We start from the raw sequence: 25,782 nt of genomic DNA on the forward strand, positions 1-25,782 counted from the left end.
ACAAATGCTTATTATTATTATTATTATTATTCTCTAGTTCTTGTCTTAGTCGTATATCATACATTGAGTTCACAGACATTATCTCCTTTCTCTTAATTTTAACAACAGAAAAAAGAGAATCAACCATCTCAAAGTTCAAAATCCACGTACATAGATATAATTTTTCTCTATTTCTTGTACAAATTCTATAAAAGGTTTCCAATCTAACATAAATTTAGTTGTTGACCCTTCTTTAATTATAATAGTAAGTTTTGCCATCTCTGCCAGCTCCATCGTTTTCATGATCCACTCGCTCACAGTTGGTATTGTTTCATTCTTCCACTTTTGTGCATACAATAAATAACCTTGCAGCCGTTGTCATGTAGAGAAAGAGGGCTCCCCCCTTCTCTTTTACTTGTTTATCTGTTAGTCCCAATAAAAAAAGTTTCTGACTTTAGTTCTATAGTACTCTTTAATATTCTTTGAGCTAAAGACTATATTCATTTCCAAAATGTTTTAGCTTTTTTACAAGTCCACCATAAATGATAAAACGTTCCCTCTTGGTCTTCACGTTTCCAACATTTTCCAGAAACACCTTTATACATTTTAGAAAATTTAGACGGTGACATATACCACCTATACATCATCTTATAAAAATTATCTTTAAGACTTGTACATAAAGTAAATTTTAAATCTTTTCCCCACATACTTTCCCACTCTTCCATTGATATATTATGACCAATATTTTGTGCCCATTTTATCATACAATCTTTTACTTGTTCATCCTCTGTCTCATACCTTAACAGTAATTTATACAGTTTAGCCATAACATGTTCATCATTTGTACACAGTGCTGTTTCAAGATTCTGTTTGTTCAAATCCACCATTTTTCTCATCTATTTTAAACCTCTCTTTAAGTTGCAAATATGAAAATCACTGACATACATGACCTTCTTCCAATAAGCTTTCCCTTGATTTTAACTTATATTCCCCAGTTCCAGTAAATCATTATATCGTATCCATTTATGCGTACTATCAAATTATCTTCTATGCATTGCTTCTTGTGAAGATATCCAAAGTGGTATTTTTTGATAGAACCTTAATTTATATTTATTCCAAATTCTTAATACAGCTCTTCTTATATAGTGATTATTAAAATCTACATTCACTTTTGTTTTATCATACCACAAATAACCATGCCACCCGTATCTCAATTCATGTCCTTCTAGTTCTAAAAGTCTTCTATTTTTCAACGTCGCCCATTCCTTCATCCACATCAAGCAGCAGGCAGAAAAATAGGTTTTAAAATCTGGTAATCCCAAGCCACCTCTTGTCTTGAACACTTATCTTATAGGGACCCTGGGGAGGGAGCTAAATACTGAAATCTGAAACCAACTCTTATATTTTAACAACAACTCCAGAATATGGCATCATAAAATTTACTACTGTTTACCATTCTTGGTTTGTAAGAGACATCTTGAATTGTATTCATTTTGTGTTATTTATGTATTTATTCATTTATTTATTTCTATACGGCCCGGCAGCAGAGGCTCTCTGGGTTCACAAAAACTCACAAAAAATATAACCACAACATTATAAACAACACACAACATCACATAGTACAACATTATAGTAAAACACTGGCTAAAAATCTTAGCATACAAAATTTAAAACAATTTAAACAACTAAAACCAATCTCAAGACACAATTTCAATATCAGACCTGTTCAAGACAGCTGATGTAAGTGCCCCATCATATGCCATTAAACGCCTGGGAGTAGAGGGCAGTCTTAACCTGGTGCCAAAAAGATGACAGTGTCAGCACCAGGTGGGCCTTAGGGGAGCCTATTCAGTTGGGGGGCCACCACTGAGAAGGCCCTCTCCCTTGTTGCCACGTTCCAAACTTCCCTCAGACGAGGCACTTGGAGGGAGGCCCCAGACATTGATCAGAGTGTCTGGGTAGGTTCATGTTGATGCTATATGCTTTTGCATTCTTGAGAAACGAATTGTATATTGTTAACAGAGACTCAGTGTCCACAGTATTGCTATGTCTGTATCAAGTGCAGTTTAAATACAACCTACAAATGTTTATTATTGTTATATAGAGATTTTTGAACTTATCATTTTTTAACTACCATTTGTATATGGTATCATTGCACCTTATTGCATTCTTAAGAAGCCAGTGATCCAATGTTAGTTATAGACCCTGTGTATTTACTTGTATAAGCAAGTTCTATTAGGTGTACATATACCACACATTTACTGTAAAAGATTTATATTTTTAATTCTGAGTGTATAATTTTGCTTTTTGTAATATACATCACTTGTGGGTCCAGTGATTTGTTGGGTTGGTGTTTTATGTTGAGGGTCCTCCTCCTCCTTGCTTCATAATTAAAACCCAGTTCACTCATGGGAAGCTTGGTTTCTCCTCTGATGCCAAGTCGGGGGGGGGGGGGGCTGGTTTGGGCCTGCTCAGGCTGTAGAATGACAGAACAATAAGAGCCTGGCTCAGTCTGGTCTCCCATCTAATTATAGACTGAAAGACAGCGAAACTCCCTTTTGGCCACAGCTGCAAGACAAGGCTTATTTTATTTGATTGTTTGTTTATTTCTATAACGTCCAATAGCCAAAGCTCTCTGGGCAGTTCAGAAAAATGAAAACCACAGAGCACAACATAAAACAATATAAAAGCTTAAAACCACAATATAACAATACAACCAGAATAAAACCTAGCAGCAATGCAGAGATTTAAAATAGGCTTTAAGTCAAACTCCGGATTTTTCCAACCTAAGAAATCTGTGAGAACCAAGCAGAGGGACGGGCTTGAAAAGCGTCACCCAGGTTAAGACATCAACTCAAGAAGGCAGAACAAAGATGCCCTGCTCTCCTTAAAGCTCGTTTCTGGGCTTGAATCCCCTGTCAGTTAGATCATCAGAAAGAGGGCTGTAAATAATAGCCTCTCCCTTGCATTTAAACCAGTGCCAGGGTCATGAGGGCTTTGCTAAGAACATCCATCTTTATTGCCCGAAACCCTATCTGCCCAGACTTCTCATTGTCTGAGCTGTCTGATACACCTCTCAACTGAACTATCCATCAAATCTCGACCCTTGTCTGTTTGAGCCTTGTATCGTTGAGAACTCGCCTAGAACAATCATGAATCCTGGACTTTGTCAGCCTAGGAGCATGGACTGTAGACACCCTATAAAGGAACCTCTCTACTGCCCAATGCTCTCTTTCTTGCCTAAACTTATCATTTTAATTGCCCAAGATACTCACTTGCCTGGACTTATCATGAATTATGAACTTGAGATTCTTGTCTAGAACTGATCAGGAGCTGGAGTAAGTGCTGGCAAGCCTGTGTTAGAAATGTCACCGTAGAAGCCCATAATGTTCCTTTGCCTGGACCCTTGACCTTTGATCTGTCTTGACACATGTACCATAGAGATTCTGACACAGAATCTATTGTTAGACTGATCTCTGCCCACGTGTATAAATTCTACTTCTATCACTTGCTCTTAGACCATGTTTTGAATTGCCAGGAATGTTTTCTTGAATAGATTCATCATGGCACTTGACCTTGCCTTGTATTCTGAACCATAAAGATCCTGACTAAAGAAACTATTGAGGGACTGATTTCCAACACAGTTGTAAATATTAGCCTTAAACTGTTTCTTAACCTAAGGAATGTGCCTATATAGCTTGTGCTAGTTATATGACTTATAGGATGTGTTAACCATTAAGCTTTTGCCATGAGATCTGCTACAACAAACAGTCTCATTGATTTTAGTGTTTTGTGCCAGAGTGTGTGACCCAGATAGATGGGTCACAACACTTTGCAAGTTCAATCCCACCAACCAGTAGGCACTAGGTGAGGGGAGAGCAACATATGGCCCACAAGCTGCATGCCATCGCTTCTGCACCCTGAAGAAAAAGGTGTTGGTTTTAGCGTTATAGAACACTGAAATGGTCAAATTTATTTTGAGAACAAGTGAAATTTGACCCTAATAATGCACCGTAGCAGTTTGCCGCCAATTTCCTCCAATGTCTTTGTAGCACTGTCCGTGGAGTGTCGCCCACTGTGGGGACACTTTGTGTGTGTGTGAGTGAAATGGTCCTTGGCCCTCCCAGAATTGCCTATGCCTGACTAGGTGGTCCATCAGAAATTGGTCAGTGGTCCATGGTAATTGTGATCTACTTATCTGCCCACACCTGATGTATAAGATATATGAACACATTCATTCATTCATTCATTCATTCAAAGTATTTTAATCCCACTTCTTAGCCAAAAAGGTTCTCAGAGCAACTTACAATCAGTTAAACAAGATGGTCCCTGCCCACAGGCTTACAATCTAAAAAGACATGTCACACAAGGAAAAAGGGTTGGATAGGGAAGAGATAAAAACACAGCAGTCTTTTAAGAATGCTATGCTTTGTCTTCACCTTCAGTTTCAGCACATGTACATGAGTTTCAGATGACAAATTGTGCATTGAAATTTACATCCATAGATCCTTATAAGCTCAGATCTGTTTGCTCTGATTGTAGACGACTCAGCTTTTCAGTCTCGGCATGGCTCCACTTTTGTTTCTCCATAGCAGCCATATTCTGATAGCCAGTGTGGCTTGCTGGATGTCATCTGAGAAGCTGTTGAAGAGATGTAGCATGGAGAGATTACTGCATTTAAGGGCGCAATCCTATGCAAGTTTAGACAGAGAAAAGGCCTACACCTCCCAGCATTCCCCGGCCAGCAGGCCTTTTCTCTGTCTAAACATGCATAGGATTGCACCCTAAAAAAGACTGAGAAATACATTTTAAAGGTAAAAGTAAAAATATTGCAATCTTGATAGTAAGGATTCTCATTAAAAAATAAAAATTCTTCTCTGGAGAAAGACACAAGTAGAAGCAAATGCTTTCATCCATCAAGTCGATATCACTGTTGTTATTATCCCACTGAAATTCTTATGTTCCTTCCAAGGTCCAAAGGGAAGAAGAAAAAACCTTTTAGGAATTGGTTTGCTGCACTGTGATGTACAGCTGCTTCTAAACTGGCAGTGGCAAGTTGGCTTCTCCATCCTTCATCACAGGGCGCTACTCTGCCAATAGTATTCTGAAGGCCCTTTGCTGCCAAGAAACTAATTTATCAATAAAATAAAATAGTGCTTTGAAAAACTAATGGAATGAAATGAGGAACTCTCTCCCCAATTTGATGGAGGTAGTGTTGATGATGCTATTGCTAATTACTGCTGGAATTCTGAAATGCCAGAACCACTTGTAACATACAGCAAGGTATTGTATTTATTTCCTTCCTGTCTATAAAATAAGCAAGGGGGCTCACAGCATCAATAAAACAGTACAACAATAAACCACCATACACTAAAAACCTCAACAGAAGCCAATGATTATAACCTTATAGCTGCCATTTCAATGGAAAGGTCTTTTTGTTCACTGCCCTGAATAATATGGCTGCAAATGTGGCCACCTCACTGCTCACCCCTAATTCTAAATAATTTATGAAGTGAAAAAAAATACCGGGCCACACTTCTTACTTCGGTTCTGTCAGTTTATTCCTACTTACTTCTCTTCGTTGTGAGAACTGTTTTGTTTATTTTTCAAGAGAACCAGTGTGGTGTAGTGGCTGGAGTGCTGGACTGGGAATTGGGAGCTCCAGGTTCTCGTCCCCACTCGGCCATGGAAGCTCACTAGGTGAGTTTGGGCCAGCCACAGACTCTCAGCCCAACTTACCTCACAGGGTTGTTGTTGTGAGGATAAAATGGAGAAGAGGAGGATTATGTACACTGCCTTGGGTTCCTTAAGGAGGAAAAAAGGCAGGGTATAAAAGTAACAAATAAATAAGAAGAAATGAGTTCAAAGCTGGGAAAGGTCTCTACTCCTGGACAGCTCTTGCCAGTCAGAGCAGATGAACTAGATCAGGGATGGGGAATGTGTGGCTACATCTCCCATCATCCATTGTCATCGGTTATGCTGGCTAGGGCTCATGGGAATTGCAGTCCAACAACAACTGGAGAGCCACACATTCCCCACCCATGAACCAGATGGACCAATGGTCTCACACAGTATAAGGCATCATCTTGAAACTGGCAGTTGAATTTCGAATGGATGTGTACGTGATGAAATTCCATGGAGCAAATGCAAAATTCTTGTAAAATTGACGAGATAGAATTAATGTATTCACTTGGCAGCAGTACATCTCTCTTCATAATTTTGCCACAGCAGGCTGTAATTGTGCTATTTAAGCCCATTTATCAATGTTGACAAGTGGCCCAGAGCTAATATAGCCCTCCGACATGTGACAGATGAGAACAGATACGTTCCATTAGACGAGCTCAGAGTCTGTGTCAGAGCCGGCAGGTTTGCTAAAAAGCCTTTGGTGAGGGGCTCTGTCAGAAGCTTTTTGGAAGTGCAAGTACACAGCGTCTGCTGCATCACCGCAGTCACATGTTTCCTGACACCCTTAACGAACTCCGAAAGGTTAGTGAGGGAGGACTTGCCTTTGCAAGATCCACGCTGATTCTTTTTCAGAAAGACTTGTCCTCTATCGCAGGCATGAGCAGCCTCTTTGCTCCCAAAGAGCATTTGATGGTTGGTGGGTTGGGAGCTGCACCCACGTACGCATGCATACGTGCATGGGCAAAGAGGCGCACACATGCACCCAACGAGATCACGTTGCACCTCCTCCTGCTGGTCCACTGGGTGGTGCCACTGAAATGGCTCCCGCCGTGCTGTGTGCCGGCAAAACAACTGCTGGTGAACTGCTGGGGTTTTCGCATGGGGCAGTAGCGATAGAGTACAGCCAACTTGGGGGCTGGGGCTGGGGGGTGGAAAGCAGTCTCCAGACTCCCCGAAGTGGCCCACCCCTGTTTTAAACAGAGCACACTACTTAAGGGGATGACTCTTGTCTGGGGCCTGCCTTCCCTATTGAAATTGCGCTCTCAACAGCCTGCCGAGGAGCTGTTTGGCGAGCTGCCGGCGGTCCAACTGTGCTGGGGAAGGGGGTGGGCAGGGATCAGGGTGCATTGGGGGAAACTTGGGGGACCATGATGGCAGCGTGGGCACCCATGGGAGTCCACACAAGAGGCCTCCAAGGCTGCAGGTTGCCCATAACTGCTCTGTATGCATGATAATGTTATCTTTTAGTAATGCTTCCCACCAATTTACCTGACACAGGTGTTAAGCCAACTAGCTTGTAATCTTCTGGACCCCTCCCCCCATTCTTGTTTTTGAAATTGGTGTACCGCGGCCATTTTTCAGTCCTCAGGTACGGAGGCCAAATTTACATATTTTTGTTAGAAGATAAGCAATTTCATATTTGAGTTCTTTAAGAACTCTTACATAGATATTGCCTGGACCTGATGATTTAAATTTTTAAAATTTACTCATAAGGCCTACATTTCATTTCTTGTCACCACTACTTGTCTCAGCTCTTCAAACTCCTTTTCTGGAAATGTAAGTCCAGCCATTCACCTAGCAGATTTCCTCCTGATGTATTTAAAAAATTGTTCATTGTTCATCTTAATTGGGTGTGGGTTTTTTTGCATCCTTTAATTATCAGTTTGCATTTCTTCTGTCAGAGTTTGATTTCTTCTTGTTCTCCTTATTTGGGCAAGACTTCACTTTTCTGAAGGAAGCCCTCCAATAGCTTCCTTGACGCTGCTCCTTGACCATGCTATTGCCCTCTTGGATTGGTGATATCTTTCCTGATCTGTGGTATATAGTCTTGCTGAGCTTCTACTATTGCAGTTTTGAAGACACCCCCCCCCCCCCGCTTTCTGGAGAGTCCATTTCGACTTCCTTATTACCAATCCAGTCAATTTTTGGAAGTTTTCTCTTTTGAAGTAAAATCTGACTATGTTTACTGTGAGGTAAAATGTGACTATTTTGGCAATTGCCCACTTATTTATACATTGACTTTGATAGCATCACTTTGGATTAAATCCAGGGTGACCTCTCCTCTGGTTGGCTTCATGCCCTATGGCACAGTCATTTGGGGTATCTAGAAATGTTCACACTTTGTTGTGACTTGAACATGAACATATCCATTCTATGTGAGGCTAACGGTAGTCACCCATTAGTACAACATTCTCTCCTTTGGAATCTTTCCTGATTCCATTCTCCATCTCAAGATCACCCAGAACATTTTGGGCAGGTGGCCATGTGCTAGCCACTGCTACTGCTTCTCCTGGACAGAGATAGCCTGGCCATAGTTATTCGTGTTCTGGTAAGATCCTGCTTGGATTACTGCAATGCATTGCATGTTGGGCTGTCCTTGAGGACAGCTTAGAAACTGCAGGTAGTACAAAATATGGCAGCTAAATTACTAACTGGAACACAACTGCACTGGTTCCTGGTCCATTTCTCAGCTCAGTCCAAGGTTCTGGTTTTAGCCTTTAAAATAATAAATGACTTAGGATGAGGTACTTCAAGGACCATCTTCTCCCATAAGACGGTGCCGAGTTACTAAAATGTTCCTAGAGGCCTGTTCACGGTTCACTGACTGCAAAATTGAGGTGGATGGTGACCCGTGATAGGGTCTTTTCAGTTGTGGTGCCCTTACTCTAGAACACTCTCCGCAGGAAGGCTCAGGGGCTGCTGAGTGAGATGTCTTCTTGCACAAGGTGAAGACCTTGTCGTTTGCCCAGGCATTTTACCTGCTCTATTTCCTGCATTGTTTTAATCTCCCTTATATAATTCTCTGCTGTTCTTGTTTCCTTTTTTTTTTTGGCGATTGCTTACCATTAGTGTTACTTTATTATAAATGTATTGTTACACGTGCACCAGCTCTCCAAGAGGTGAAACATTTCAGGAGAGCAGTGCACAACCAGGTTTGGTTTTCTTTGGAAGGACGTCACTGAGGGCGATTGGCTTTTCGTACTATTTGAGTTTATTTACAAATAGGTAGAAGTAGAGCATAAAGCACCCTGACAGATGCCCCGAAGTCCACTGCATCCACCTCAGGTCTTCCAGGGGCACAGCCAGCGCCTAGAGAGCGTCACATTCCCTAGTTGCCCTTTTCTGCTCAAACTGCCGGCCTGTTCCGTTTCCTGCTCAGTAGTGCAGTGGCAAATTCAGAAGTGCAGGGTCCTTTCACAGCCATGCCCCCTTCTAAGGTTTCACAACCTTGTACAATTAGACAATAAAAATAACCTTTGGGTCACTTACTTTATCTCTAAGCCATTATTTCTCCCAATTATGTTTGCTCAATGCAAATCAGTGCTATGCCTGTTTACTCAGAAGTCCCATTGAGTTAAATGGGTTTACTCCCATGTAAGTGTGTGTAGGATTGCAGTCTTCATCGTACTTCTCATCCGTGGTATGTGTAAAGTAATAATGCAGAACCATGTCTCCAGCTGTGCCAACCACATGCCTCTGGGAATCTCCCAAACAGGGCAAGATGGAGAAAGCCCTCCCCTTCTGCTGGACCCCAGGATCTGGTAGCAATCAGAGGTCCCCTGCCTCTGATGATCAGGGGTACTATCCTGCCTCCCAGTTGCACTGCTTGCACCAAGGAGAGTTAACTGTAAAAACAAAATCTCACCCTCTCCTCCATATGACATAGTCTTATCATACAACGAGTGCAAGTGATTTGCAAAAGAAAGCAACAAACAGCCGTGCACAATTAACATACAGAATTCCCTGACACAAAGATGTGGCGATGGCCACTCTCATTGGCAGCTTTTATTCATGTAGGATGGTTCCATCAGCAGCTATTGGCCATGATGGCAATGTTGAACCTCCATGTGCAGAGGCAGTATACCTTTGGGGGCCAGACACTGTGGTCAAACCACAGGGAAGGTTGGACTTTTTTCTGTCTAAGCATGCATTGGACTGTACCTTAAATAGAAAGCCTGGAGGCTTGGTCAGAGATTCAGGCAGAAAAATTCTCTTTCAATTCACCCCTTTCAGTAGAGTTGTTCACAGATTGCGAAAGTGGAAAACACCTGGATATTTCCTCCCCAGTGTTTATTCATTGTTTATTCATTGTTTAATTTATATTCCACCTTTCTGCCAAAAAATGGCATTCAATACAGCTGATAATAAAATACAGATTAAAACAAAATATTCATTACAACAGAACATAAAAACAAATACATTAAAAACAATTTAAAAGATTGCAAAAAATAAACAGCATAAAATTCTGCATTTTAAAGGAACTAGCAAACAATGGCATTTAAGCTTCAGTCTTATACACACTTCCCTGGGGGGAGGTCCCATTGACTCATTGGGGCTTACTTCTGAACAGATACGTAAAGCACAGCTCAGAAGCCAAGCCAAAAAATATGAGCACCTCCTCTCAGTCTACCGCTTCATTTTGCCCAATAGCTCCACACAGTAGGGAGTTTTTATTATTATTATTTGAGGCGGTGCTGCGCTGCCCATACAAAAAGGGCTATACCACACGCTCCACACACAGACGCACACTGTCCTCCTCCCAAAAGTGACCTCTCCCACCGAGCTGAGAAATTCAGCCCCCTTTCCACTTCCTAGCCCACTTTTACCTTGCCTCCTCCTCCTCCCGCAGCCACTATGCCTAAAATAAAATGACCTCCCTCAGAAGCTGGCTCTGGAGGCCACGATCTTCGCTCGGGCAGGGAAGCCACGCTCAGGCTCAGCGCGCTCCCGCAGCCATGGCCACCACTGCCCAGCGTGTTGCAGGATGAGCTCCGCTGAATGAACTGCCTCCCTCTCTCGGGGGGCCCCAGTGAAGGGGGAAGAACAAAAGCAGGGGCAACGGTTAGCAGGGCCGGTCGCTCCCACCCTCCCTGGCTCACGCTGGGAAAGCGGAGGGAGCCGGCAGGGACCCGTCTACAAAAGACCCATCCGGACTACAAGCCTGCCCTCCTTACCTATGGACCTGGAAGCCTTAGCCAGAAGGGAGGAAGAGGCCTCCCTCTTTCCAGAACAGTCTCTCCGCCCAGCCCCTGGCAAGCCATCAGCTATGGAAAGCCACCAGTTAATCTCCCTCACAAAGCCAGGACAACGAACAATCCACGGCTCTGACTAGGTTTGCCTTAGACAATCTGCATTGTGGGAACCCAGAGAACCCAAGAGTCACTGGTAGGGATGGAGGAGAATTTCGCCACGGATTTCAGTGAGGCCGAATGCATTCGGCCCCCCGAAATCCGTGGTGGAACGGCCTGCCCCCCCTGCCCCCCCTCGGATTCCCCCCGGGACGAGGCTTACCTGGGGCGGATGTTCCGGATGGTGGTGGCGGCGGCGGCGGCTGGTCTTTCAACTGGCTGCCGTGGCCATTTGCATCTTGGTCTTTGCCATGATAGGCTATGTAAGTATTTATGTAGCCTATCACGGCAAGCCAATAAACAAACAAACAAACACGGCATACGCAAATGGCAGCGGCTACAGCAGCCGCCATTTGCGTTCCCTATTTTTCACTGTTTTAGTCTACATAAATATTTACGTAGGCTATTACGGCGAAAAAAAAGGAACGCAAGTTGCGCCCACTACGCTATTTGCGTTCCCCTTTTTTTCCTTGTAATAGCCTACGTAAATATTTACGTAGGCTAAAACGGTGAAAAATAGGGAACGCAAATGGCGGCTGCCGTAGCCACTGCCATTTGCGTAAGCTGTTTTTTTTGGGGGGGGGTTGCCATGATAGGCTACGTAAATACTTACGTAGCCTATCACGGCAGCCTGGCTGGACGCAAATGGCGGCCGCTACGGTGGCTGCCATTTGCGTCCGCAGCAGCTTGTCCGCGGCCAGAAATCCGGCTGCGGACAGCCTTGGCCAGCTGCTCTGCGGAGCTGCCGTGGAGCAAAGCTGGCCGGGCAGGATTCCGGGGGGGAGGACCAGATCGCCTCCCCCCGTTGAGGATTCTGGGGGGAGGGACGGAGCGCCTCCCCCCCTGCGAAAAATTCCGCGAAAAGGTAAGTGAGTTTCGTACATCCGTAGTCACTGGGCTGGCTCGCAGGATCACATTTGTTCACATACAAATTCTCAGAATGTTTAATAAATACGAACAATGTGTGCATTCCTCTACAATTGGTGACAATATCATCATCATTATTGTTCATTTGTATCCCTCTTTTCCCTCCAAAAGAAAGCCCAAAGCAGCTAACAACATCATACAGACTGCAATAGCAACAAATACAGTATCAAAAAGCAATATAAAAAAATTATTGAACAATAAAAATACTACAGTAAGCCTAGAAACCAACTTTTAATTCAGAATTTAAACATCAAATCAGTTAAATAAAACATTCATACACACACACACACACACACACACACGTGTGTGTGTGTGTATGTGTGTGTGTGTGTGAGACAAACAAGAGTATAATGAAATGCAACCCAAATTTTAACCAAAAATGCTTATTTATACTCTAGTAGCCATTATAGTAAACTGTATTAACAGTTAATGTAACATTAAAAGATGCAGTCCCCCCTGGAACTAACAGGAAAAAACTAGGCACAACAAATTAATACAATAATTGTACAAAATACAAAGAAGTACCATACCTTGAAACACATGTCAAAACTGCCCTCTCTATCCAGGGGCCTGTCTTCATGGATGATTTGCGGCGGACTGAGACTGTTTGGAGGTCCTTTGCGGCACATGATGTCATGGCCACTCTGTCTGCAGCCACCCCGAAGTTTGCCTGTGGGGAAGCCTCATTTTTGCAGAGTATTTTGACTCTGTTGTTTTTCTTTAATTTGGCTCCCCTGAAGATTGAATTTGAAGCCGATTGCTGGGATGTGGAGAAAATGGGGCAGGGAGGAGCTCTGGAGGACTGGATTCACAAAGAAGTCTTCAAATTCAGATTTCAGCTTGCCCATTTTGGAAGGGATTCTCCTTCTATTATTTGTTTGTTTATTAGATTTATTAGCTGCCCATCTGGCCAGCTGCCTGGCCACTCCAGGCAGCGTAATATATGAATAACAACAGAAAATACATAATCAACTGAACAAAACACCATTGCTCTAAAAAAACCCTGACCCACCCCAAACTCCTGCCTGAACAGCCAGGTTTTCAAAGCCTGGCAGAAGCTCATCAAAGAGGGGGCATGGTGGAGGTCACTAGGGAGGGAATTCCACAGAGTGGGGCCACCACAGAAAAGGCCCTCTCCCGAGTCCTCACTAGCCAAGCTGCTGCTTCTTCATGATGATGATGATGGTCCTCTTTTTGTTTCTCAGAACTCCTCTGGAAGATGTTGGCTGCAATTCTAAACCCACTTACAGGGGAGGAAGCCCCATTGAACCCAATGGGGCTTACTTCTGAGTAGAGATGCATAGGATTGCAATGTTTCTTATTTCTAGCTCCCCACCCCAATTGTGCCACATCCCAGCAATCTGCTGTGGATTTACTGCTCCCCACCCCATTTTCCCCCATGTGTGCACTTTTGCCTACTGCTTCCACCCCCCCCCCCCATTCTCCTGTTCTCCTTCCCCCTGCAGCAGGAAGGCAAGATCAGGCAAGATCGTTACTTCAGTCAAGGGAGAAGTGATTTTACAGAACAGAGAAACTACAGAACATCAAAGAAGCACAACTATAGAGAAGCAAAAGAGCACTTTAGTGCGAGTTACTACAGTTAGCCCTTTACCCTTTCACTGTAGGGGAGTGAGATTTATTTCTTACTTCTGAGTAAATATGCACAGAAGGGGGGATGTTAAAGATTGAAACTAGGCTCCATTAGCCATACGGCTATGGTTGGTGAAACTGGGGTGCTTACTTCAGGTTCACCATGAGCGGCAATGTGCTATTTCGATATTGCACTTTTAAGGGGATTTTTAAAAAAAGGTAGAGGCTGCCAAGCAGAGCACACCTCTACCTTCGGGGGGATGGCTGCCAGAGTTTAGTGATAGGCAAGGCAAAGTAAATACCATGAAGTAGCTCAGAACTACTGAAGGGCCAGCTGCAACATGGCAGAAACATCCGGGAAACACAGGGAGGGGAAACACTGGGGGAACACCCCTTGACCAAAGTCAGTGAGGTCAGAGCCTGGTGAAAGACACTCCCCTGGGCAGGGCTATCAGGCCGATGTAAATGCAGAGGGTTGGTACACACTGCAACAGAAGCACAGACAAGACGCAGTAAGGAAAACAATCGGACTAGAAGTAGTCTCAGAAAAAGTGTTTTCCCCGCGAAAATCTCCGGGATGGCTGCAAGATGGCCACCATGTCACGTGCCCTGAATGATCTCCAAATGCAGCCATCTTGCAGTCACTCACTCGTGGAGACACCCACTAGGTAATACTGCGCTGATGGCTGCTATATGACAATATTTTGCCTGGTTTCCCTTGAAGAATTATGTCACAGAAAGAAAAACAACTCTGCAGTTTTTATACATAACTTTTGTTTGCCACGTTCAAATATATTTTATTTCTGGTGGCATCAATGTAACTGAAAAACATGACAGTCGTCTGGTAATTGGAAGCTTGAAGATATTTGTTGAAGTAAGATATTTTTTCTCTCACCCTGCATTATATCTGTAGGCTCTAATTAATTTCTCTGTAACTGATATACACATGAAAGAACACACACAGAATACAAACTGAAGAGAATCTTAGGGCGCAATCCTAAGCAAGTTTAGACAGAAACAAGTCCTACAGCTCCCAGCATTCCTGAGCCAGCAGTGCTGGCTAGGGAATGCTGGGAGTTTAGGACTTTTTCCTGTCTAAACATGCATAGGATTGCACCTTCAATTAATTTTGCATTTTCAGTTCCTATAATTCCTCCCAACCCCTGGCTATAATTTTAGGAGACTGGTCCTTTCTCCTCCTTGTCACTGTGAATCAAACTTGTACTTCAGTTATTTGTTCTTGCTGGTATCTTCAACTCAGGACGGCCATTTAATGCTTCACCCCTATGTTGCAATAATAAACAGAACAGAAACATTGCTTTTATTGCAATTTGTGCAATATTTTATTGCAATTTTATTGTGGGCATGTCCCCCACCCCAAGCACACCTTTTCTCCATAGGAGCACTGCGAAGACAAACATATGATTGGAATATCAGAATTCTAGACTAGTCTGACCACAGTGCGGTGATTGATTTTTACCAGCAAAATGAAAGAAGCGGATGTCCGAAGACAACTCTGCAGTGGAGCTTCCTGCATTCCTGGTTCCACGCTTTAGTACTATACCTGCCCGCCCCATGGCACCCTGCACCTGGCACCAGCAGCTGGTATCTCCCCTGCTCATGGCAGTCACCTTTTCCTTATTCTTGTGAAAAGTGCGTCATTTGATGACTCGGAGCCAATCGGCATGAAGTGGTAATGGGATGTTCCACTTCAGCTGATCTGTGGTGTTTTATGTTTAAGAATGACCCCCTACACAAAAGCTCACCACATCATCAGGAAAGGAGCTACATTAACCTTTCTCTCGTTTGCCAGTGTTGTATATAAAAGGTGCCTTTCTAAAAGAATGTGGGGGAGCATTAAGAAATACGACTCCTCCCAACTTGCAGTTTGAAGTGGTACAATGCACAATTCTACCACCTCAGTCAGCTACTCATTCTGCAAAATGACCAAAACTTGCCAATTTTCATACCATCACCTACTTCTTTTGATGAGCATCGTTTGCAAAATTGCAGATTCTCATGGTTGCTCATGGACATGGTTACAACTAGTTTGCCACAAGCAGGGAGTCAGCTGGGAGTTACTCAAACGTTGCATGGAGGGCTAATGACTGCACATGAGAATGAGAAGAATAAATTTGGTAGTATCTGAAATTTAGTGGAAATACTATCCAACTAAGAAAGTAGTTCACGGTAGTAAGCTCAGCAAAGCTTAGACATTCTGCAACCTTTAGAAAATACACGGTACAAATATTCCTCACTCAGTTTTGTGAAATATTTTGGCATGGGTTTTTTTTTTGCTTCATAATAATAGCAAAAGGAGTGATTGTAACTAGGAGTTAATTTTGATTAGCCACATATTCTTCCATTCCAGGCTTTGTAACAACTCCACTGGTAAATCATTGGAGAATTTGCACAAATCAACCTGTTATGTTGCTCTCTCGCTCTCTCTCTCTTTCTCTCAGTTCACATATGCCACAAGCTATTTCAGTATAGGAAATTAGAGAAAAAGATGTGTGTTCTGAGAGCGGAATCATGTAAATAAACTGCTGCTTTCTTGGCAAATACACTTGCCATTTCTTGGCAATGAGAGCTAAAACCAGAAAGAGAGCTAAAGGTATATGAGGGATAGGCCTGCCAGATGGGTGAGGAGTGGAGGGCTCCCTTTGCTCCCCCGCCCCCCAGACACACATATATGGGCCAAACTCGGGACAGGTATCATCCAATCCAGCCCCATGTCTCAATGTAGCTACTATGTTCACTATGTGTCACTAGCAGGGTTATATACTGGATGGCAGCCTAGGCTTCATAAAGGCAACCTAGACATAATTTTAGATAGGCAGATAGTTCCAGAAATTTAAATGTCCTTTGTACTAGCTGAATTCTTCTAGCTGCTACATCAGGAATTAGTGCCCTTTTGATACATTTGGCAGGATAGCCTCAGTTTAATAAATCAATTTTGTTTAAATTGGTCTTCAGATGCTCCTCTCTATATTGAGCCAACCTCTTCATAACGCATTTGCAATTTAATTGCCCACTACTCTGTAAACACCAGCATTTTTATTACTGAAATTGGAATAACAGAAGCTGTGGCTTTTGCCAGCTAATGGACCAATTCACTGAGTTTTATGTGGAAGAAAAGCCAGATGGTAATGTACTCGCAGCAAGGTGTAAGATCAACTTGTATTGACACGTATCCTGTACTTCTTCCCCCTATAGCTATGACACTCATTAAAAGCTGATGTTTACAGAATTCCTTAACCACAGGAAGCATAGGAGAGGGCTGCTTTTATTTTTTGGTAACATGGGTGCAATTCCAAGAGTTCATACTCTAATTCATACTCTATACCAGCATATTTGTGATGACATAAACAATATACACATCTGTCTCAGTATTCTAGTAGCGATGCTGGCAACAGTTACCCTGATCCACATGTAGTCACTAGTCATGTGTGACAACTGCTGGCCACCTAAGAAGAAGCACAGCCAGCTAATGATACTTCCAGAGAGAGAGAGAGAGAGAGAGAGCTTAGCGCACACAATCAGAAAGCATTGTGCGCTTATTCCATCTTTTTCCTTAACAGACTTTTCCTGGTAAGAAAAGAGATGGAGGAAGCAATGGGAAAACCCAGGAGTGCTATAAATGGAAGACATCACTGTCTGGAGCACCTGTCCCCCTGAAATTCCATGTATGAGGCAGTGTGTTTGCACAACCAAAGCCCCATCTGCATGCACCCTAATTCAACAGGATTCAGATTAGTAACCCAGTGCCAATATAGATCTGGATGGATATCTATCGCCCCACTGTATGTTGTTTTGGGGTGTCTGCCAAAAAGTGAACTATGTTTTTTAAAAATAAAAAAAATCCATGTTGAAAATTGCTGCCAGATTCCTCTTGCTGGACTGCGACAAAAGCACCTTCCCTGTGAGACAGGTGTATACATTATATCTTTTATCTTCTTATAGATTATTAGATGTGCTCCCAAGAATTTACCAGTCTTTCATTGGCTCCCATTCTGTCCATCCGTCCGTCCGTCCATCTATCTCAGCATGGTTTCATGCTTCCCCCTTCCCTGACCAGTAGTACGTTCAGTGCAGGGTTTTGCACAACTGATTTCCTTGTAGAGGGGAGAGCACTCCTCTAAATTGTTCCATTTATTTTCTACTTTACTAGCTGGGCAGGTATTACAGAACCAAGTGCACAGGTGGGCAGTGCTACATTCACAGCAACAGCAGCATCTCTGAAATCCAATTTCTTATCATCTCTGACAGCCAGCTCCAAACTGTTTACACTGTTCTTTCCCACCCTGTTAGACCTAGCAACTCACTCTCAGTCTGGGCCCATTAGCCTTCTGCCAGCCTGCAGATAAAATGACTGACAAGACCTCCTTCTTTTTTGTGTGCTCTAACTGTGAGTAAGACTCCCTTTGGCTAGGCTGAAGTGGCACGTAGGAACGGCGGAGAATTCCACCATGGACTCAAATGAGGCCAGATTCCAAAGAATCCGACCTCCGGAGTCCGCGGCTGCAGCTACCTCCAGGTCTGGCAGAGTTCCCGTGGGGCGGATCTGTCTCCCCATAAGACATGATACGCTAATGGCAGCTACCATTAGCGTATTGCAGGAAAGTTACAGCCGTAAGTGGCGTATTGTATGCCATTTGTGGCTGTAAAGCACTTACTTTGATCTAAAGTCAGCTGTAAACAGCTGCAATTTAGGTCAAAGTCAGTGCTTTACTGTGGCAAGTGGCATACAATACAGCTGTATTTTTCCTGCGACAGGCTAATGGCAGCTGCCATTAGCGTATTGGGTCTTATAGGCAGCTGGAGAGCCGCTCTGCCAACACAAGTGGATGCAGCTGGGCTCCGGAGGATTCCGTGGGCCCTGAGCAGCCTGCATTGCCCCTCCATGGACCTCCCCCCCGACCAGACAATGGGGGGTTTGTACATCCCCAGGGGCATGTAGTGATGCAACTATCTGTGCTTCTGTTTTATCGACAGGTCTCTAGCCTTCAAGGCCAGTGGAAGACTCAATTAATGATCTTAGCTGCAGTCCTGTGGGACGTCTTGCCCTCCCTTGTGGGGTTTGGGAACACTGTTCCAGCCAGCCTGTGACTGGCTAACAAAGATCTCCCTTGAGTTGTTAGGGATTTCAGCATTAAAGGGGAGGCTTGGGGCCGCCCATTTGTCTTTGCCTTCATGCTTCAACCTGCTTTCGGGCTTGTGCTTCTCTGGAAGCTGGGGCCCTCTCCTACTGGAAGGCCTGCACTTAGGCAACTTCTAGAGCATTTATTTTTGCCTGAGGTATTGTTCCCAAAGGTTACGCTGGTTATTTATGCCTTGTATTCCTTTTTGCCCTTCCCCCACTGCAAATAAACTTAAGACCTACCTCAAGAGTTGTGCGTGCTTCCTTCCAGTAAGCCTTAGTACAAAATGCAGCGTCTTCTGCTTGGTTAACTGCTACTGTTCAGTTTCGGGCCTAGGGCTTGAAATAGAGGGTGCCAGTTTGGACCCTTATTTTTAAGCCTTAGGGGTGTCCTGCAAGGTCTGAGAGTCCCCTGACTCAGGTGGACCTATGGGGTGGTGGCAGCCGACCTTAGTCCTTGTTTGCCCGTGCCCACAGTGCTGGGAACCAGGGTAAAGCCCCTTCCTTCCCCATGACTATTCAACTGGCCAAAATGACCGGCTTTACTAACGCAAGGGGAAATTATATGCACACATTCTTCATATGTGATGGGCAGAGTGTTTCATTTGTCCCTGGATATATAATAAACTGGGAGATGTGGGCTTTAGTGTCACATTCACTTATTGCCAATGAATGTCAGTTGTAATACAGTTGTCCTGGTTTTCTTGGCTTTACTGTTCTTGAGTTTCAGTGTTTGGCTGGTATGAATTTTACAAAGAATCATAATGCTGCAGTCATTAAAGACCAGAGTCTTGAAGAACTGCAAGCAGCTGTTAATGAGTGAAAAAGCATACATCTCCTCACTTGGCATTACACAAATTGCTGAAGGAACAGGGGATGTAATTTTAACCTTGCAAAATGTCAATACCGCTCTTTTGCTAGGTAAATTAGTGTGGGTTAAGTATGTACTGTATGGTAGGGCTTTCATGACAAAATTCATAATCAACCTCTAGTTTTTTTTACTCCTGCTGGTCTTTCAGAGATGTGCGATACGCTCCTACGTTGGCTTGCTGTGCCAGACATCCACTGCATAACTGCAAAATTCGTATCTGGGGCGGATTTTGGCATCCTGAAAGGTGCACCTCTTTGTAGCGTATTTCTATAAATCATGGCTTCAGAGGGTCTCTTGCAACTTGGTGAGCATTGCCTGGTCAACAGCCAGCAGGGTGACAGATTTCCAGTCTTGTAAGGCACCAGGATGTGTGTGAAAGTGTCTTGAAAGGTGGCTCCCTGCAGTCAGGCTCTGGCACTTTGCCTCCTGGGCTACCAGCACGGCCAGCCTGAGTTCTACGTTTCAAGGGCACCAAGATCACCCCAATGGCTCATCAAAGCCCACCAGGCCCCATAACGTCCTGGCCTCAGACCTGGCTCCTCAATCTGAGCAACTAGTCCTCAGCGTGGGGCTCTGCCTCATGCCCAGCATCACGGGTTGGCACCACTAGGCATTTGCCGACAGCCTGAGCCCTCCAGAGGGATCTTCGCCCTATTTCCCTGCTCCTTACCTGGATACAGCTGTGTGTTTCCAGCAGCGCTGCTAATGGTACCTGCCTTTTTACTTCCCCAACCCTACAATGTATCTGGGGCCACAAGATAGGGCCTGCCTCATATTAAGGCAGGGGGCCCCCATCCCAGCAAAAAAATAGTTGTAATCCAGGTTTCTCTGTGTGAAAAGAACAATAGAATCAGAGACTTGGAGCATCTCTACACCAGCCTAATTTCCTGCATTTCAAACGGGGCTTTCTGCTTCCATTTTAAATTCAGGATTACAACAGCCTCCCTTTACATGTGCTTCCTCCCCCCACCCTGCTTTCCCCCCTTATCTGAGTCTTCCAGGCTGTTTCATTATACAGCAACTAGATGGCACTGTGGTCTAGCTCCTCTTATTGCAGCTTTTCCTTTTCCACGAGGGAGCTGAAGTGAAACTTGAGCTGGGTAATTTGATAGCTCATTATCTCCAATCTTTTAAAAAACGGAATAAAGGTCATTTCGTGCGGGAGATGCCCTGGAAGTTGATGACATCATCTAATGGACCCACAATCGTCTGTGAGTAACCAGTCCCAAGAGCAGGATAGAAGCTCTGTGTGAAGAAGCCCTAAGAGACACAGACCGGGTTTGGATATCACTTTCCTACTCACCCTGCAGCCCACAGCTTGCAGCAGGGGTCGTGGGGTGGGTGAGAAGCCACCCCTGCCGTGCTGCACGTCAGGTTCAGACAAAGCAACCCGTGACGCAGCACAGGCAATTACGGAAATGCCAGTCACGTGACCGGCATGCGCAGGGGCGGGGGACACTATCCATACTGTGTTGTTTCCCCCACTGATTGTCTGAACGTGGCCTTAGAGCCAGGGCCTGCAGGAGAAGCCACCACCACCACCAGGGAAGAGGCGTGCCTGCTGCTGCTGCTGCTGCCACTGCCGCCACTGCCGCCGCCACCACCGCCACCACCACCACCACCTGGCCTTCCCTGTGGACTCCGGCCTGGCATTATTTTTAAGGGGATTTTTAATTGTTTTGTGTGTGTGTGGGGGGGGGTGTTTTCTTTTTCTTGTGGGATTTTGTTGTGGTTTTAGGGGTGGGTAGCCTGCCTGATAGGCGGGAGCGAGGGGGCATGTGTCCACCTGATGGAGGCAGTGGGGGGAGTGTTGGGGGCCAGAAGATACCGAGGCTGGGTGGCAGGCGCTGGCGGAGCGCTAGGGGCAGGCCATGCCAGGTAAGGGGAACAAGGGAGAGACGTGTAGTATCTGTCCCCTGCTCCGGGCCTGTCCAGAGCCAAAGGATGGTTGGGGGAGGCGTGACCCCATCTTCTGGCCTTCGTTTGCTGCTCTGCAATGCCAGGTCTGTTACCCAGAAAACCTCCCTCATCCATGACATGATCCTGGATGAGGGCGCAGACCTGGCATGTATTACGGAGACCTGGCTGGCTGAGGCTGCTGCTCCAACCCTTGCAGCCATGTGTCCAGCCGGATTTTCGTATGCACAGCAGCCGAGGGCTGGGGATCGGGGAGGGGGAGTGGCTGTTATCTACCGAGAGTCCTTGGTCTTCACCAGACCCCCTCTCCGGGAGACCAAGGTTGCTGAGTGCATGTACTGGAGGTTGGGCCCGAAGGGCAGTCTGGGGATTCTGCTCGTGTACCGTCCACCCCGCTGCACGACTGACTCCCTGGCCAAGGTGCTTGAGGTGGTCTCTGATGTGCGTGTGCAGTCCCCTAACTTACTGGTGTTGGGGGACTTCAACGTACATTCGGAGGCCATCCTCACAGGAGCACCTTGGGACTTCATGGAGACCATGGCCTCCTGGGAGCTGCACCATATTCTAAACTGGGCCCACCCATGTAGCCGGTCATGCACTAGACCTTGTGTTTGTTTCTGGAGAAGCAGGGAGTGATCTGGAAGTCGGGGGTATATCCATCACCCCCTTGTCATGGTCAGATCACTATCTGGTGACATTGGACTTCTTGGTTCCACAACCCCTCCGCAGGGGTGGAGGACCCATTAAAATGGTCCACCCCAGGCGTCTTATGGATCCAAATGGATTCCTGAACGCACTTGGGGATTCTCTGGGGCACGCCAACGGCCACTCGGTCGAGACCCTGGTGGGTGGCTGGAATGCCGCAATCACTGGGGCATTAGATCAGGTGGCTCTGAAACGCCTTCTCCCCCTGAACAGGGCTCGGACTGCACCATGGTTCAATCCGTGGTTATGAGCTCTGAAACAGGAGGTGAGACGGCTAGAGTGCCAGTGGCGGAAGTCTCGCTCCAAAGACGATCAGACACGGGCTAGAGCTGTATCTTCAGCCTATCATGTGGCGGTGAAGGCAGCAAAAAAGGAATATTATGCTGCCTCTATCGCATCTGCAGAGTGCAGTCCCAGGAGGCTGTTCCAAGTGGTCCAGAGCCTGGTCGGTTCTGTGGCTCCGGAACCACTGGAGCATTCTAAGGCCTCCTGTGAGGCCTTGGCAAGGCACTTTGCAGATAAAATTGATCAGATTAGGTGTGTTACTCAGCACGCTGTGGATACATTTAGTGAGCAAGTGGCGGCCTGTGGCAAACCGATTTTGTGGGATCGGTTCCAGCTTCTTCCTCTTGATGAAGTGGACAAGGTGCTTTCATGTGTACGGCCGACCACCTGCTTACTTGATCCTTGCCCATCTTGGCTCATTATGGGCTGCAGAGAGAGACTGGGTGAGGGGATCAAGGCAGTGGTGAATGCCTCCCTTGAGGAGGGAGTGATTCCATCAGCCCTCAAGGAGGCAGTGATAAGACCGCTCTTAAAGAAGCCCTCCTTGGATCCTCAAGTTCTGAACAACGTTCGCCCAGTCTCAAATCTGCCATTTTTGGGCAAGGTGATTGAGCGGGTGGTGGCGGTGCAGCTGAAGGCACACTTGGAAGAAACTGATTATCTAGACCCATTTCAGTCGGGCTTCAGGCTTGGGCATGGGACAGAAACGGCCTTGGTCGCCTTGGTAGATGATATGAGGAGGGCTCTGGATAGGGGCGAATGCTCCTTCCTTGTTCTCCTCGACCTCTCAGCGGCTTTTGATACCGTTGACCACGGTATCCTCCTGGACCGCCTGGAGGGGTTGGGCATTGGAGACACCGTATTGCGGTGGTTCCGGTCCTTCCTCTCCGGCAGGTACCAGAGGGTAGCAATGGGAGAGGAGGTTTCGGACCCATGGCCACTTACTTGTGGGGTGCCACAGGGTTCCATCCTCTCCCCGATGGTATTTAACATCTATGTGAAGCCGCTGGGGGCTATCATCAGGAGGTTTGGGGTGCAGTGTCATCAATATGCGGATGACACGCAGCTCTACCTCTCTTCACCAAGGCTGGCTGTAGAATCCCTGTCCAAATGTCTGGAGACGGTGAGTGGCTGGATGGGGAGGAATAAGCTGAACCCTGACAAGACCGAGGTACTTTTGGTGGGAGACAAGAGGAGGCTAGGGGATGTTGACCTGGGGTTGAATGGGGTACGGCTACCCTTGAAAGACCAGGTCCGCAGCCTGGGGGTTATTTTGGACTCCCATCTGTCCATGGAGGCTCAGGTGTCAGCTGTGAGCCGGACAGCGCTGTATCAACTCCATCTGATAAGGCGGCTGCGCCCCTTCCTTCCCGACCATCTGCTCCCATCGGTAGTACATGCCCTGGTCTCCTCTCGTTTAGACTACTGTAATGCGCCCTACGTGGGGTTACCCTTGAAGACGGTTCGGAAACTGCAGCTGGTACAGAACGCGGCGGCTCGCCTGATTAAAGGCAGCCGCCGGCGAGATCACATCACTCCAGTGCTGAAGGAGTTGCACTGGTTACCAGTTGTTTTCCGGGCCAAATTCAAGGTGTTGGTTTTGACCTTTAAAACCCTATATGGTTCCGGCCCAGCCTATCTTAAGGAGCGCCTCCAGCAGCACCAGACAGGCCGCTTAACAAGATCAGCCTCGGATGGCCTTCTCTCTGTCCCATCAGCCAGGACAGCTAGACTGGTGGGGACGAGGGAGAAGGCCTTTTCTGTGGTGGCCCCCACTCTGTGGAACTCCCTCCCTAGGGAACTCCATCATGCCCCCTCTTTAATGACCTTCCGTCGTGCATTAAAAACGTGGTTGTTCAGGCAGGCATTTGGGGTGGGTTAGGGTATTTTAGAAAATGTTTTTACTGTAGAATTTTATTGTTTTAACTATTTTATTGTATGTTGTACATCGCCCAGAGTGGTTGGGTGACCAGCCAGATGGGCGATTAATAAATTTAATAATAAATAAATAAATAAATAAATAAAGAGCTGAGTTTGGCCTCTGTCAGCTAACAGGATTTGGATGCACTGGCTGCCTCTCCCTAGAGATCTGATGCGGCAGTGGTGAAAATTAGCCTTCTGTGTCGGAGCATTTAAGCTGTCCTTCCTCCACCTATGCTCAACCAGTGTGTTCTTGCGACTGGTGCAGGGTTGTCCTACGAGGAAGGCGACTTGCTGTGCCCCACATTTGTTTGGACAGATGCAAGTTGCCTTGAAGCATTTGGTCTCCAGACTCTCTGTCGTGAGAGAACTGTTTCCACAATGTCTGTCGAAAAAACCAGCGTGCTCTGGAGGAATCCGCGTCCATGTTCCTTTCATGGTGGCATTGGCCAGGCCTGCTGGGCTTTACTGTTGCTCTGAGTGAACTTAATTTGCACCCCAGGACATACCCAACATTCTTATAGGGTTGCTCATTTCAGAAAAAGATCATTATTTGTATCTATTACATTTATATCCCACCTTTCTGCCATTGTGGAACTCAAAGGGGGCTACATGTGGTTCCCATGTGGTCTCCCCTCCAAGCACTGACCAGACCCAGACCCACTTAGCTTCAGCAAGGTGGCTGCCTCATGTGCCTTCAGGGTAGACCCTTCGACCAATGGACAAGCTGTCTTGTAATGAGAGTTGTCTGCTATTACTGATCTTCAAATTGAAGAACGCAATAGGCTTATTTAAGTTTAAAACGTAAAAACAGTTTTAAAAACACAACCTTAAAGGTTTCTGGCCCTCCAACAGTGGGCATCTTTACACCTGCAATTTATTGCACATTTGTGATTGGCCACTCACAGATGTTCGTGGGCCCATTACATGACATCCTCCTCCTCCAATGATCTTCCTGCCATTTCCCCCTGCCTATCCTGTGTTATCCCCAAATACAAAAAAAATGGTATTCTTCCAGCCCGTGGAACAGGAGTGCCATGATCTCCTTGGGAAATTCTACCATAGCATGAAGAAACCGCTGTGTGTGGGCGGTTATTTTCAGTTGTTGGGGGCATGGCTTATTCGGGGGGCAGCGTGAGTCCTGCTGCCTGTGGTATCTGGGTAGCAGGAGCAGCGGTGGCTCATAAAAATACATCGTAATTAGTGAAGATATGTGGCGTAAAGGGTGCAGCTCCTTGGTGAAAAATGTGGGAAGTTGTGATGGGGAAAAGGGGTGTTTAAAAGAGATTTTTTCCTGTCTTTCTTAAAGTGTGATGTTGTTTTGGGAAAGCCCCAGGAGAAGACGCTGAGCACTGCAGCAGGTGAGCTGAGGACTCCCCCTCCCCTCCCAGTGGCTCTCCGAACAGGAATTAGGG

General features: G+C 45.8%; 1 protein-coding gene across 1 annotated transcript in view; it reads right to left on the bottom strand.

The window, feature by feature from the left end:
- Positions 1-6,512: 6,512 nt before the first annotated feature.
- LOC146338660 (G-protein coupled receptor 83-like) overlaps positions 6,513-25,782 on the bottom strand; it is a 29,949-nt gene continuing 10,679 nt past the window's right edge. The window contains exons 6-7 of the mRNA XM_084813283.1: positions 22,843-22,886; positions 6,513-6,805 (exon numbers count right to left, since the gene is read on the bottom strand). Coding sequence (XP_084669409.1) covers positions 6,513-6,805; positions 22,843-22,886 — 337 coding nt within the window. The remainder of the gene's footprint in view (positions 6,806-22,842; positions 22,887-25,782) is intronic.

Source organism: Heloderma suspectum, chromosome 9, assembly GCF_057233095.1.
Source record: "Heloderma suspectum isolate Gila_16-S chromosome 9, 16-S_ref, whole genome shotgun sequence".
NCBI classification, from domain to species: Eukaryota; Metazoa; Chordata; class Lepidosauria; order Squamata; family Helodermatidae; genus Heloderma; species Heloderma suspectum.